Source organism: Lissotriton helveticus, chromosome 10 (assembly GCF_964261635.1).
Source record: "Lissotriton helveticus chromosome 10, aLisHel1.1, whole genome shotgun sequence".
NCBI lineage: Eukaryota > Metazoa > Chordata > Amphibia > Caudata > Salamandridae > Lissotriton > Lissotriton helveticus.
Genome location: NC_136071.1, coordinates 1038935330 through 1038950780, shown reverse-complemented (window position 1 = coordinate 1038950780; position 15451 = coordinate 1038935330). Strand labels below are relative to the sequence as shown.

Below are 15451 nucleotides of genomic sequence, written 5' to 3'. Positions count from 1 at the left end.
AGCCAAAGTCCAGGAACATAAGTCTTGTATCAGAGGAATCCAAGGAAGAAGACCAAACAGGAGTCCAGGAGGATGATGCAGGAGCGCTGGAGATGGAGAACTCGGAGGTGAAGATCGAAGGAGTCGAAGTGAAGATCTTCTAAGATGAAGCCGGTGGCAGGGCTGGATTCGCTGTAGGGAGGGAGAACAATGTTAAAAATGTTGCGGTGGGATAATACTCGCCTCCGTGTCTTTAATAAAATTAAGATTTTCCGTCATGAACACTAGAAAAATCTACATTTTATGGCAAGACCGGAGGCTCCTATTATGCTTGTTTAAAGCATATTAACAACATCAGAAGCCACAGTATGAACAGGTTTACAATAGAACATGCGAAATATACTGTCATTTGACCAGTCTGCTGATCTCAAAATGTCCTCCAAACGAGAGCCAGACCAAAAGGCTGTAGAAGCCATGGCTCCCCTGGCCGAATGAGCCCCGAAGACGGAGACATCAATTCCGGCAAGAGACATGACCCAGCGAACCCAACGGGCAAGGGTAGGAGAGGAGACAGGAAGATGGGGTTTACGAAAGGAAATGAGGAGTTGAGAATGAGAGGGCGTTCTGAGATCAGCAGTACGTTGTTCGTACACTTTTAAACATTGTCCCACACACAATTTGGGATGAGCTGGAAAGTAAGGATAAAACACTGAATCCAAATGAGTCTTAGTACGTCTGCGTATCTGAAAGAGAACACCTGTAGGAGAGAATTGGCGAGCAGAAACATCTAGAGCTTTAACATCAGAAACTCTCTTAATAGAAATTAGACACAGTAACATGGTAAGTTTGGCAGATAGCATCTTGAGAGAAAGAACAGAATTGTCTGGCCAATTAGAAAACAATTTAAGAACCACTGTAACATCCCATAAAGAGGTATACTTAGCCAACGGTGGTTTCGCACAACGAACACCTTTGAGTAGGCGACAAATCAGAGGGTGAGCACCAACCGGTTTGCCATCGATTTGGGAATGGTAGAGAGAGATGGCAGAACGATAGAGATTGATAGTGCGGTAAGCCTTACCGGCACTGGCTTGAGAACCAAGGAAATTAATGATGAAATTCAGAGAGGCTGAAATGGGATCGAGGTCCCTTTCCAAACACCAGCTTGTCCAAAGAGACCAGGCGGATTTGTAAGCTTTGGATGTTCCAGGAGCCCAGGCTTGGCTGATAAAGATTGAAGCCTCTTGTGAAATGAGGACGTCAGAAGTGGAAGGCCGGAAACTTTCCAGGCCGAGAGCTGCAGGGAGGAGTCGAGAATGAGACTGTGCTGTACGCCTTGGGGATTGAGCAGAAGATCCTCGAAGGAGGGAAGAAGGACAGGGAATTCCACTGCCATCTCGAGAAGAGTCGGAAACCACACTTGAGCTTGTCAGAAGGGGGCCACAAGAACCAGAGACGCAGACTGGCGGCGAACCTGAGAAAGGACCCTGTTGATCATCAGAAAAGGAGGGAAGGCATAATGAAGATGACGAGACCAATCCTGTAGGAAAGCGTCTGTCGCCAAAGCCAAGGGGTCCGGGCGCCAACTGTAGAACCGGGGCAATTGTGAATTGAGCCGGGATGCAAAAAGATCGATCGATAGAGAAAGGGCCCCAAAGATGGGAAAGAGAAAGGAAGACGGATGGACAGAGCTTCCAGTCGCTGGAGTCTCGAAGAAATCTCGAGTGCCAATCCGCTACGCTGTTGAGATCTTCAGGGAGATACTCTGCAGTCAAGGAAAGATGATGTGCGAGACAGAACTCCCACAGACTCTTTGCTAAGTCCGCTAGAGGTTTGGACCTTGTTCCGCCGAGATGGTTGATGTAGCGGACCGCAGAAACATTGTCCATACGAAGGAGGATAGAACAGTGAATCCTGTTTTTTGTAAGGCTTTTGATCGCAAAGGAACCTGCAAGCATCTCTAAACAGTTGATGTGCAACTTGGACTCCTCGACGGACCATGAACCTCCAGTCGAGATTGGTCCACATTGGGCGCCCCAGCCCGACAGGCTTGCATCGGATTCTAAGACAAGATCTGGGGCAGTGGCGAAGATAGTGCGTCCGTTCCACGCATCTAAATGGTCTATCCACCACTGAAGCTCGGTACGAGACTCGGGATCGAGAGCCACGAGATCCGAATAAGCGAGGCCTTGTCGAAGGTGTTGAATCTTGAGGCGCTGAAGAGCGCGATAATGGAGAGGGCCAGGGAAGATGGCCTGAATGGAGGAGGATAGGAGACCGACGATCCTCGCTAGGGATCGGAGAGACAAAAGAGAGGACTGAAGGACGGAAACAATCTCCGCTTTGATCTTGGAAACTTTGGAGAAGGGCAGGCGAAGGGACGCTGCAGCAGAGTCCACCAGAAAACCCAAGAATTCCATGTTCTGAGATGGAATTAGAGATGACTTGTCGGTATTGATGAGAAAACCCAGGTCCGAAAGAAGCGACCGAGTCACCAGCAGGTCGGAGAGGTGAGACTGTTGGTCGGAATTCATGAGGAGGATATCGTCCAAGTAAATAATTAGTCTGATGCCAAGAGATCGAAGATAGGCGACCACTGGTTTCAAGAGTTTTGTGAAGCACCAGGGCGCGGATGATAAGCCAAAGGGAAGAGAGGTGAAACAATAGTTGACACCTGCCCACTGAAACTGGAGATATTTCCATTGAGAGTGATGAATAGGAACCGTGAGGTAAGCATCCTGAAGATCCAAACGGACCATCCAATCGTTGGGGCGAAGAGTGTCCCTCAGATGTAAAATGGTTTCCATTTTGAAATGGCGATAAACCACAAATTGGTTGAACCACTTCAAGTTGATGACTGTGCGGAGCTTCTTGTTTTTCTTTTGAACCAGAAAAATGGAGCTTAGAAAGCCTGAGGAGTCGAAGGGAAAAATTTGAATTGCCCTTTTTTGGAGTAGAGTCTCGATCTCTGTGGAGATCTGAGATGCCACGAGAAGTGAAAAGACGGGAGGGGGAGGAAGAGAAGACTGAACGGGAGGAGAAATGAACTCTATTAGGAAGCCTTGCACCGTGTGTAAGACCCAAGGGTCTGCACTGAGAGTGCACCATTTTTGAAGGAACAGTTTTAAGCGGCCCCCAACAGGAGGGGAAGAAGAAAGGCTTACCTTGTTGGTTGGGGTTGTGACGGTAGTTTCGTTGACCTTTCCCTCGGAAGCCACGTCCACGTTGGGGATAAAATTGGGGTTTGTAGTCCTGGTTGTTGCTGGACGAACCTCTGGAGCCTTGGTGATAGGGACGGCCGGAAGAGCGGCCCCTGCCTCTGCCGGCCCGTCCAAAAACCCGAGGGGCGAAAACCTTTTTCACCGTTTGCTGGGCTTTATCCAAAGAAGCAAAAGTAGAAACGAATCTACTGAGGTCACGAACCAAATTTTCTCCAAAAAGAAGACCGTTCGCCTTGGGGCCAGGATCCATAGGTGCTAGATTTGAGAGTTTGGGATCCAATTTGATCAGGAGACCCTTGCGACGTTCATGCGTAATTGCGGAATTCGCATTACCCAAAAGACAGAAGGCGCGTTGAGCCCACATAGAGACTTCCTCAGCAGAAAGTTCAGTACCATCCAAGCGGGAGGATTCCGCCAAATCAAAAATACGGGCTAAAGGGCCCACAATATCCAGCAACTTGTCCTGGCAAGTGGACCAGGCCTTGTCCACCCCTCTGCGGGGGTCCTTGCCAAACTTGGAAAAGAAGGTCAGGAGTGGTTGGTCAATGGAAGGAACCAAAGTGATTTTGTCGGGAAGAGCAGGCTTGGGGCATTCAGATTTGAGCCTGGCTCTTACTGGGGCCTCTAAAGGTAGACGCAACCTGGCTGAGATGTATTCTCCGACATGGTGAGAAGGAAGCCATTCAGTGGAATTAGGGTGTCGAATAGTAGAAGGATCAAACATGGGAAAACCTTCAGAATCAAAAACAGGGTCAAAAGAAAAAGAATCCAATTTAGAAGATTTGGGAGGGGGGGTGGAAGGGTCGGTCGTGTCAAAAAGGTCAATCAATTGATCTGCGTCATCAAAGTTAGCATCATCATCATCATCTGTGTCCAATATGGTGGAAATTACTAATTTTCTCCTAGGAGACTCTGCATGTTTGTCTTTTTGTTTACGTTTGCCCTCGGAGCCAACAAACCCCTCCTTAGAAGGAGGCCTGGGAGGAGCGGAGTCCTCAGTCAAAAGCGAGGAAGACTCGCCAATCAATGACGCTTTTTTAGAGACACGAGACTGAGCAGAGTGTTCCACCTTTCTCTTTCTGCTTTCCCCCGCAGATTGGGCCAATACTTTGGACATGATGCTTAACATGGAATTCTCCATATTTTTAGACATTCTTTTCATGGAAACCTCCACAGCTGTTTCTACAGAATTATTAATGAATTTATTTAAGTCCTTTTTGAAGGACTGAGAGTCCTGGGTGGGGACTTCCTCAGAGGAACTATCGAGTTCCATAGCCAGGCTGTGACAGAAAACAAACAGGAGGTAGGCGAGGGTTAAATTCCAGTCAGGGGCGTGTTTAAGGGCTGGGCCGGGCAGAGAGCGTCAGGCGGCTTCACACGCTGAGGAAGCAGGGCACCGGAACAGAAAAATACAGGCACGCGAGGGGCCGGTAACCGGAGAAGCCTGCCAGAGGTGAGAGAAGGTCGGGGAAGACGCGCGAAGCAGCGCGCGCTAGGACGGAACCATGTGAGGCAGAGGGGGAGGGCAGGGAAATGAATGACCGGAGCTGAAAATAAACACACGCGAAGAGCGTGAAAGCAATAGCGCGAGGGCGCGCTTCACAACAACAAAAGAAATATTGTTAACACTTTCATAATAAACATGAAAACCAACAAAATAGTACTGTGAGCAAAGATAAGACACTTATCTGACTGCGAGCAGCAAGAAAAGAGGGAAGCTGCGCAGTCAGTTAGGGTCTTTATCTAATAGGTCTGCCGTGATTGGTTACTGTATTCTCGTTCTTTCTCATTCCCATGGCCCAGTTTGTTCTCTGGCCCTCTGGGAACTGTAGTTTTTTACTTATCTTGGCTGCTGTTAAAATAAATGCAAGATAAGAAAGCATAATAGGAGCCTCCGGTCTTGCCATAAAATTCAAGCCTCGTAAATAAATAACAATATAAAGCATTTCTGTGGTGTCTCATTTTGATGTGAGCGTGAGATGATTCTCTCAAAGTTTCAACAGTATCAAAAATATAATGAAACTTAGGCATTGTCATGTCTTCAAATGCTAAGGAAAGGAACAGCAGTTCCGAGCATGCGCAAACAGCAGTGCATACATTAATGTAAATAACATTGAAAAGGCTGCTCATGTGTAACACGAACGCGCTCGGTAAGATCTGGCATCAGCTGCTTCTGTCTCTTAGCACACGATGGGCGGAGCTTATATTCCGTAGGCAAGACTGCCATAGAGCTAGGAATATTTAATCACACGTTTCCGTCCACGGTTTTCCTTTTTAACTACAATCGTATGGGTAATTTTACTCCAGGTCAGGTACCGTGTGGGTATTTCTTCCGCGTTAACGCATTTCTTAGCAATGCATGCTTCTAGGGTCGCCATTAATCCCGGTTTGTCTCAATGATAAGGGATTCGGAGCGAAATCATGTCTTTCTTCCCTAAAGCCAAGTTCATGGCAGAAGTGGAAGGCTATCTCAGAAATGTGTTTAAAAATCCCGAGGTATGTACCGCTCTGGCTCTCAACTACTATGAGTTTTAATACCCCTGCGTACTTGTATTGAAACCTATGCTGTGTTTGCAGCGTTTTCTACTTGTGAGTGCATCACGTTTCAGGTGCATCGTACTGCTTCAAGCTTACTGTATGTTTTGTACAGTACGTAGTGGTTTCTTTTTGTTTTATCGGAATACTCCCAATGCCTTTTATTTATCAAACAGCCTTGTAAAGCAATGCAGTATCCCCCTACCAGCCTTCTTGGAAGAACTGCTCAGTACCTTTCTAGGAACCTTCCAACCTCAGCAACAAGCATTGATTAAGCCAATAGATTTGACTTTAATTTTCCAACATATGCAACACCTAGGCCATTTGTACCGGATAGTTGCGAACTGTCGTTTTTGCAGGGACATTCCCGGTAAATTGGAGACTGTCCCGGGTTATATTCAGTGCTTTAAATGGGCCGGTACTGAGTTTGGCACTTTTTATTTTTATTTTGCGTGGGAGTATATTGCACTTCTCAAGAGAAGTGTAATACTTTCATTTGGAAAGTACCGCCACGTCTCGGAAACAACCTTCACTTTTATTTTTCCATTTCAAGCACTGGTTATATATTTTTGCAGAAACTGTTCCTCTTTATTACACACAGGTGCGTAAACAAGAACTTTCTATCTGCAGCAGCTGTGTGCTGAAAAATATCCCAGAATTTTTCCCCCGAATGTTGGCAACTATGGTACTCTGTGCATTCTGGGCTTCTTGTTTCGGTGTTATGAGTTTAATCCCCAAGGTTGGCAACAGAACTTCTATATTGACTATATTTTTATATTATATTATATTTTTATATACTATATTTTGAAAACCTTAAAAGAGGGATATTCTGCAAGCATAAAATTAGGACTGCAGTTTTGCATCAACCGAGGGACACCAAATAACTTAAGGGACGGTGCTCACCAGCATAGAGAACACAGACAAGAAAGCACTGAGAGAAATCCGTGCAACGTTTTCACACAGTATCATTGTGTTAACTAATATTCTTTCTGTTAGAGGCTGCTAATTAATCCTCCACTGGAACACATGCAAAAGTGTCTTCCACAGTGATGATTCAACCGACTTTAAAAACAGGAACATATTAGAAAAGGTTATAGTGACGTTTGTCGAGACATGGTAAAAAAAAAGCGAGATTGGCCTAGCCAATCTAGGGTCACCAAGTCACCCTTTGCCTAAGGAGTAAAATAAATCGGGTTTAGGTGCAAAATCACTCAGTGCAGGAATACAAATTATGAAGTAAGATGTCACATTTGGGGTAAGAGTTGTGCATTAGTATCACATCCTATTTGCTTGACAGCACCTTTAAGGTGCAAAATGTTAACGTCAAGCAAAATAAGCATTGTTGACGTTTGACATTTTGAGGGGAAGTCTCTTATGTGCAGAGTCATATTAATGTGAAAGATCACACTAGTTGCAACATCAACAGTAGTGTGGAAACACTGTTAGGTGCACAAATCACAATTAGGTGCAAAAGGACATTTAAGTGAAAAGTAATTGTTGCCATTAGTTTAATATCAGCTTTCAGTTTGCTTCACTGTAAATGCTCTGGCGTGGGAAGAACTCTTTATCCCAGTGAATAAACACACCAAAGGCTGAAATGTGCCTCTGATCTAATTCAAAATGTGATTCATACTTGCTTTCTGATAGTTTGGGACATAAAGGAAATATCTGGTCTACATCTGGGTAGGATATTTTGTCTACATTTAAGTCAGTTTTTACGGTTGCAGTAGTAGTATATAAGGTCATCAGCATTTGGCAACAATATCTAACAGCGATAAAGGTGTCACTCTTTAACAAGGTTATCTATGCCCTTATGTTTAAGATACAAACGTTTTTTCCCCTAAATCTTAGTCGGCCCCAGATCCCCTTTTGAAATACCTACATCTAGTCTTTAATAAAACTGATTTTTAATTTGTCTGAAGTATTCTGAAAAAGATTGCATTAATAAATCGTACCTCTGATTTCTGAACGACTTTGTAACAGTTGATTCTTTTAATCTTTGATTGGAAGCGAAGAGGATGTCCTACTCTTACGTATCATTTTTGATAAAGAAAAAGCTTTTGATTCAGCAGAGTGTGGCTTCAAGTGGATTACAATGGCAAGGTTTTGGGGAAATTAATTTTAGTGACCCAACACCATAATAACAATACGGTGGGGTTGGGGCCCAAGGGAGTTTAGAGACCAAGCTTTGACACATTCCCTCGTACAGCTAATAAACACAAAAAGTATCAAAGGGTCTATGCCTCTGTGATGTGATGTTTCACCTACACTTTCACTTCGCTATTTCTCTTGTTTCTTATTTACAGTGAAATGCACAGTTCATGAGAAGAGATGAAGAAAGGACACCTAGGGAATCAGTTGACCTCGTACTTTGTCTTATAATGATTTCTTAGCACTTCATGAAATCACACACAATCTTTATTTATTTTGTCACATTTGCAGTAGCATCAGTCAGATAGGTCCTGAAGAAAGCAAGGACGTAATTGTCCACAAGTTGCTGAAACATGTTGACCTTCATTCACACCTGGGCAGCAATATCTATAAACTGCCTTTGACTTTTTAACATTGGAGGAGTGGGTAACACCAGAATAAACCATTTTAGTACTCCCTCACCCAATTTTTAACACACCGTTTTTCACACTTTATTTATCTGCACTGCAACATTAGTCACCTTGTTTTATCCTCATACTCTGACTAGTAGGATTCCATCGACATTTAGCCGAATAGATGAGGGTTATCTCCACCTTATCCTCATTCTTCAGAGGCAGGTGTCCCGCCTCTGGGTCAAAGAGGAATCCCAAATGATGAAGGGTGGTTCCGTGTGGCGACTGATGGGTACCTTTTGACTGGCCCCCTCCTTTTGAGGTTAGGTAACTCATCTAGGAGATTAGGATAAACATAGTGTCTGTGTTAGGTGTTTCTTTCAGTCCAGGCATTCTTTGTAGACCCTTTGATACTTTTTGTGTTTATTAGCTGATCCAACACCATGCCTAGTACCTGACCGCTCATGAATAAAACAATAACTTGGGCCTTTCACATACATTGGAGGACCAAGTTGAAGTATCCCTGGACATTTTCTGTTATAAACTTACAGTAAAAGGATGAGGTACGCAAGACATTGAAGGGTTTATTATGGCCTTTATGACTGTAACTTGGCAGAGTGGTGGAAAACATGGTGTCCTGCGCAATTTTTACCTCCTGTAGGATGACATGCTATTTTGAAAAGCTCGAACCCTAAATTGTACAACTTGTTTTTCATTCAGCCACATCCCTGACACCACTGTTTTATGATGTATAGACAGCGCCAACTGTGAGAGAATTGGTCTACAAATGCACAAAATCCAAACTTTGTATATAAAATTGAATGCACAGAAGAAATGCTTCCCTAACTACGAGTGACTAACGTATTGAAGAGAAAAATGTTCTTTGTGCAGGCTGAGGGACGCTGAGCAGGCATGCTCTCAAACACACGTAAGAATGCTATTAAATCTAACAATGGTTACCAGAGCCATTAAGAATCTTGGGCATTATGCAATGTTCTGTTTTCCCAACATTGCTTCCTGGTATCTTGTATTTGATTCTTTAACTGACCACTCTGTTGATCAACCAAGATCTTCAGGGCGACGTAGCAATGAAAAATATGAAACTTTATATGGACATTTTAGTTTGATACTGCTCTTAATTGAAGTATGTCTCATTCCTGTCTTTAAGCTACCCTATACCTCTATTTCCAGCTTTAAAGACACTCACAGATACATCAGTTTATTAATAATAATCTGTCACTTTGCATTTTATTCAAAAGTACAGTTTAAGAAAAACTTTACTCTATATTTTTTCCGAAACATGTCCAGGTAAAAACAATATGTGTTAGAGGAAGGGTGTCGCTTTTGAGTTCATTCACATAATGCAAATTAATGTTATGGGTTTTAGATCATTACTGCTTGTATTCCACTGTTCCAAATGGAGATTATGGGCCTGATTACAATGGCGGTGAACCCGCCACCGGGAGGCTGCCAGTGGCGGGTTCGCCCCCATCATAACGCCATTCCCTGCCCGCCAGATAAGGATGGTGGGCGGTGTGCTGGAGGTCGGAAAGCCCGTTCGTCACGGGTCCGACAGAGGCAATCGTTACGATTGCCTGTCGGATCTGCCCCACATCCCTAAAATGGCGGCGGTGCATAGCTGGCACCGTCCGCCACATTAGGATGCTGCATCCCGCCAGCCTTGGAACCGCCATTGAAAGGTTGGCGGGGATTGACTTTGGGGGTTTGTTGCGGGCCCCCTGTGCAGGTGTACTGCGGTCTTGCAATTGGGGGGCACTTATGGTGCCCTCTACATTTCCCTGCACCATGTGGCAGGCACGTGTGCCACATAGTGCAGGGAAAAGCAAAACCTGCATTTTTGACATTGTGGCAGGTGCTGGACATCTCAGTTCTATGCCTGCTTTATATGATACTCGTGAATGTCAGTCTGCAACTCCAGATCTGTTGACAGAAAGACTCAGCTCGTTGAGCATTTTGGCTCGGGAAAAAACATATTTGCCTATAGCGACCACAACCAGTATATGCTGTAACGATTTGAATGAGAAGCACTTTCAATATGCCTGCTACTAAAGGTAGGAACATTGAAATACTGCTCCACCTTTAATTTCTCATTGCTTTGATACAGCGAATATTTGGAGAGTAACGATAGGTCGTTTTAAATCCTTTTAGAAAACATGATGGTTAAATGTGGATCAATCAGGGATATGTGAAGCGCACTACTCACCCATGAGGGTCTCAAGGCGCTAGATCATACTTTAAAGTTGAGAGTTAACTCAAGAAAACGGTAAGTCTAACTGTTATAATGTGCTTTAATAGCATCAGCTAGGCTGATGCTGTACTCACATTAATGACATAACTTAGTTTTCTTTGATGTCATCTTAGAATGTTGGTTCAGGCACTGCCAGTCTGCTGCTGTGCTGTGCCTGGCGACAGTGTGGTGTGGAGCCTCATCACTGTACTAATAAAGTACACACTACTTCCAGCAAACTGCAGTGAAGCCTGTTTTTAATTACAACACTAACTTTTAGGGAAAACATGCAAACAAATTAAAATATTATATATGTTTCTAAGTATTTCATATAGTATGCAAACTTAAGTGAAATTTTATTTTAAAAATATTTGTCACAGGTTCCTATATTTTCTAGTTGACCTTTATAAAAGTAGCTCACTTTAATTGTCCATGTGGTTTATAGTGCTTTGAATACCTCTGCCTTATATGATTTTTAAAAAGTTGACCTATTTTCGGCTTGGCAATAAACTGCACTGATCTTGGGATTAAGTAATTTGAAGATACATTTTGTAAACATTTCTTACTTATCCGTTTTTTTCAATTTTAGCTAGTGACTGCAATTGGTGCCATAGAAGCAGAAAGAAGATTTGATGACCTACTGCTTCATTTGTCACATCCTCCAGCATTCACTACTGTTCGTGTGAACACATCTTTGGTTTCAGTGGAACATGTGAAGCAGATGTTGAATGAGGAAATTGTAAAGGTTTGTATGTCTGTATGTTGCATCTTTTCTGGTCTTGTCACACTGCACCGTTCAGTCAGGATGTATGTTAATTCAAGGATATTGTTAGAAATTGGGTTACTTGATGACTGGGGTGTGAGAAACAGTCAAGCAGAAACCACAATCCTGTGTAGGGTAAGGCACAAGCAAACCCCAAGTTAACCTGTGCTAAACCCCCTGATAGCTTGGCACAGAACAGTCAGGCTTAACTTAGACGGAAGGTGTAAAATATTTGTGCAACACTTCAAACAGTAAATAGGTGAAAACACCACACAAAAAGAATCCCACACCAGGTTAGAAAAATAGAGCTTAATTTAATAAATAAATCAAGACCAAAACCGACAGAAATCTACTTAGTAAAACTGGAATTATTAATTTTTGAAGAATAAACGGTAGTATAGTGCCTAAAGTGCCAACTGCAGCTATCTGGTTGCGCTGGACCGGACAAGGTCAAAAGTTCAAGCCAACCACAATGGACCGCAAGTATGATGCAGTCCCAGATTAGTCCCGCTGAATTTTTACCGTCTCAAGTTTTGGGCCAAGATTCCCATTCGTGTTGGAGGGTGGCCGTTAGGAGCAACAAGATCATTGCGGATGGTGATCGGTGTGATACGAGGGGCAGGCTGGTGTCACGGATAGGCAGGATGGCGGTCGATGCTGCTGTGCGAAGAGACTGGGTTGCGGCGGCTCACGCTGATTTTTGGTGCCAGCTGCGCGGTTTCGGTGCACACAGGCCCATTCACTGTCACATAGAACCCAAAAGCTTCAATTAAGAGCCACACCAAAGGTCCGAATCCTGAGGGGCACTTTTTTGGGAGGAGGGGTCAGTAACGCATTGAATACATGCCCAAGAACTGTTGGGAGCCTGTTTTTTCCTAGCAGCTCCGATCAGGAGGCCAGCAGACTAGCCCTTTGAGTCACTCTGAGGTCCTGGTTCAAGGTGGGTTCTAGGTCCAGTTCTTCCTCCCGAAGCAAAAGTACATAATGTCAGCTTGGTATGGCAGCAGCTTCTTCAGAGTAGCAGTCCAGCAGACTGGCCTTCCTTGTAGTAGCACAGCAGTCCATACTGACAGAGTAGCCACCGGTTCACAACTGTACTGACATGGTCGGGCCTGAATTCCTTCTTTTATACACTGGTGTCCTGTTTCTGGAAGGGGAATATGCTTCTAGACAATGTCTTTGAAATGCATGGAATTCTCTGCCTGTCCTGCCCTGGCTCCAAGCTGGCTGAAGTGAAAATGCAGGGTCATTTAGCTCTCTGTGTAGGGACAGGACATAGCATATTCAGGTATAAGTCAGGCTGGGCCCAGCCCCTCTCCCCCCATCCTGCTAGTGATGGCCCATCCAGTCACACCTAGGCTTCCATTGTGTGTGGCTCTTTAGGAGAGTTATAATTGGGGGGTCTCTAGTTGGCAGAGGTGGGTACCTTTTGACCAAATAGGGACCCTTGCTTCTAGTCAGGGTAAAATGCTACACTTGCAAAATAATCCCTGCTCAACCCCTTGGTAGCTTGGCACGAGCAGACAGGCTTATCTCAGAGGCAGTTTGTAAAGCATTTGTGAACACATAAAGTAATACAGTGAAACCACTACAAATGGACACCACACCAGTTTAGAAAAATAAGTAATGTTTACTAGACTTAACACAAGACCAAATGACAAAAATCCACAATACTGTAATCCAAATAAGTCTTTAAAATGGTAGAAATGGCTTAGTTAACTTTAGCTGCAAATGCGACACTTTAATCTCACAGTACCTGGGATGCATAATGCAAAACAAACAAAAGGATCGCAGGGAAGGTGATGCTTCGGATCCTTATACTCGGGGGAGTTGATGCTCGCTTCCTTACTGTGTGGGGAGGTGATGCGTCGGTTTCTTACTGCGATCCGATGCGATGACGCTCCGGTGCGATACGAAAAATGATGTCTTGGTTACGGTGCGACAACGTAGATGCGATGCGTGCACGCCCGACGACCGTGCGGCGACTCAATGAACTTCTGAGCCACGACAGGCCCTGCGACATGCTTCTCCGGTGATGGCGACCTCTGTTACTGCGGACCACTTCTCCGGTGATGCGACGCACTTCGGCGATGTGATGGCAACAGCGGCAGCAAGCTTCTTCGACGATGCAACTCCAACTACTGCGGCGGTTACACGCTTCTCTTCGTTGAGTCGTGCTTCCAGCTCCCAGCGACACGCTGTCTCTTAGAAGGCCCAGCACAACAGCAGGCACTTCAATTCCCAGCAAGGGAATTCAGGGGGAGCTGGTGGTGAAGTCTTGTATCCCTGAGACTTCAGGCAGGAGGCAAGCACTTTTCAAGCCCTTGGAGATTCTTCTTCAAGATGCTGAAAGCACACTCAGTCCTTTTTATCCTTTCTTTGGCAATGAAGCAACCACTGCAGACCTACCCCCAAACACACAGCACAGGGGTAGTCTCCTCCTTCAGCTTCTCTGGTTCTCCTCCTCAGCAAAGGGTTGTCTTGATTCCCAGAAGGGATCTAAAGTTCTGGGGTCTGGGCCCCCCTTTGTATACTCATAAATCCTTTGTCTCTGAAGGCAGAGAGTGTCTGTACCTAGTCCAAACCAGTTCTGGGTGCATTCTGCCAGTGCACAACTTCTTCCTTTGTGGGCCAGGGTCCTTAGATCAATCAATCATAGCATTTGTAAAGTGCACAACATAACCGTGAAGGTGTTCGAAGAGCCAGGTCTTGAGGAGTCTCCTGAAGGCTAGAAGGTTTTCGGTCTTCCGTAGGCAGATGGGGAGGGTGTTCCACGTCTTGTCAGCGAGGTGGGAGAATGAGCTGCCGCTCGCGGTCACTCTTTGTGTGCGGGGGACGGTGGAGAGGGCGCGGTCTGCGGAGCGGAGCTGGCGGGTGGGGGTGTAGAGGCTGAGTCTGCTGTTGAGGTACGCTGGTCCGGTGTCGTGGAGAGCCTTGTGTGCATGGGTGAGGAATTGATCATCACCACCCCCTTTTCTGAATCGTTTTTGGCCACTATAGGTGTGGCAGGGTATACTCAGACATGAGTCCCTTGTTGATGGGGAGCCAGTGCAGGTCCCTCAGGTGGGGTGTGAAGTGGCTGTGGGGGGATGTCGAGGATCAGGCTTACGGAGGCGTTCCGGATGCGTTGGAGCCATTTCAGGAGTTTGGCCGGGGCTCCTGCATAGAGTGTGTTGCCGTAGTCCAGTCTACTGCTGACGAGGGCCTGGGTGACCGTCCTTCTAGTTTCTGTGGGGATCCACTTGAAGATCCTGCGAAGCATGCAGAGGGTGTTGAAGCAGGAGGAGGAGACTGCGTTGACCTGCTTCGTCATGGAGAGTGTGGAGTCGAGGATGACCCCTAGGTTTTGTGCATGGTCGAAGGGTGTAGGGGGTTCTCCTAGTGCCGTCTGACACCAGGAGTCGTCCCAAGCCGAGGGGGTGGGATCGAGGATGAGGACCTCCGATTTGTCCGAGTTCAGCTTCAGTCGGCTGTTCCTCATCCAGTCGGCGACGGCCTTCATTCCTTCGTGGAGGTTGGTTTTGGCGGTGTGGGGGTCCTTGGTGAGCGAGAGGATCAGCTGGGTGTCGTCGGCGTAGGAGATTATGTTTAGGTCGTGCCGTTGGGGGACGGGGGCGAGCGGTGCCATGTAGACTTTGAACAACGTTGGGCTGAGGTATGAGCCTCGGGGTATACCGCAGATTATCTCGGTGGCTTCGGAGCGGAAGGGGGGGGACGCTCTGGGTTCTCCTGGAGAGGAAGGAGGTGGTCCAGTCCAGGGCCTTCTCATGGATTCCGGCGTGGAGGTGTGCTTTAAGTGTGCGTTGGCAGACTGTGTCGAAATCCGCAGACAGGTCCAGGAGGATGAGAGCCGCGGTTTCTCCGTTGTTGATCAGGGTCCTGATGTTGTCGGTGGCGGCGATGAGGGTGGTTTCGGTGCTGTGGTTGCTGCGGGACTGGGACGGGTCCAGGATGCGTTTTTTTTCGAGGAAGCTGGTCATTTGTTTTCGATGACCTTCGCCGTGAACGTGAACAGGGAGATGGGTCGGAAGTTTTTTAGGTCCCTGGGGTCCGCCTTGGGTTTCTTGAGTAAGGTGTTGATCTCTGCGTGCTTCCAGCTCTTCGGGAAGGTCACTGTCTCGAAGGAGATGTTGATGGTTTTCCGGAGGTGGAGTGCGATTGT

The 15451-nt window shown here is 45.9% G+C and overlaps 1 protein-coding gene across 1 annotated transcript in view; it reads left to right on the top strand.

The window, feature by feature from the left end:
• Positions 1 to 5407: 5407 nt before the first annotated feature.
• Positions 5408 to 15451, top strand: part of NSUN6 (NOP2/Sun RNA methyltransferase 6) — a 149427-nt gene continuing 139383 nt past the window's right edge. The window contains exons 1-2 of the mRNA XM_078663744.1: positions 5408 to 5696; positions 11116 to 11271. Coding sequence (XP_078519870.1) covers positions 5622 to 5696; positions 11116 to 11271 — 231 coding nt within the window. The 5' untranslated portion in view covers positions 5408 to 5621. The remainder of the gene's footprint in view (positions 5697 to 11115; positions 11272 to 15451) is intronic.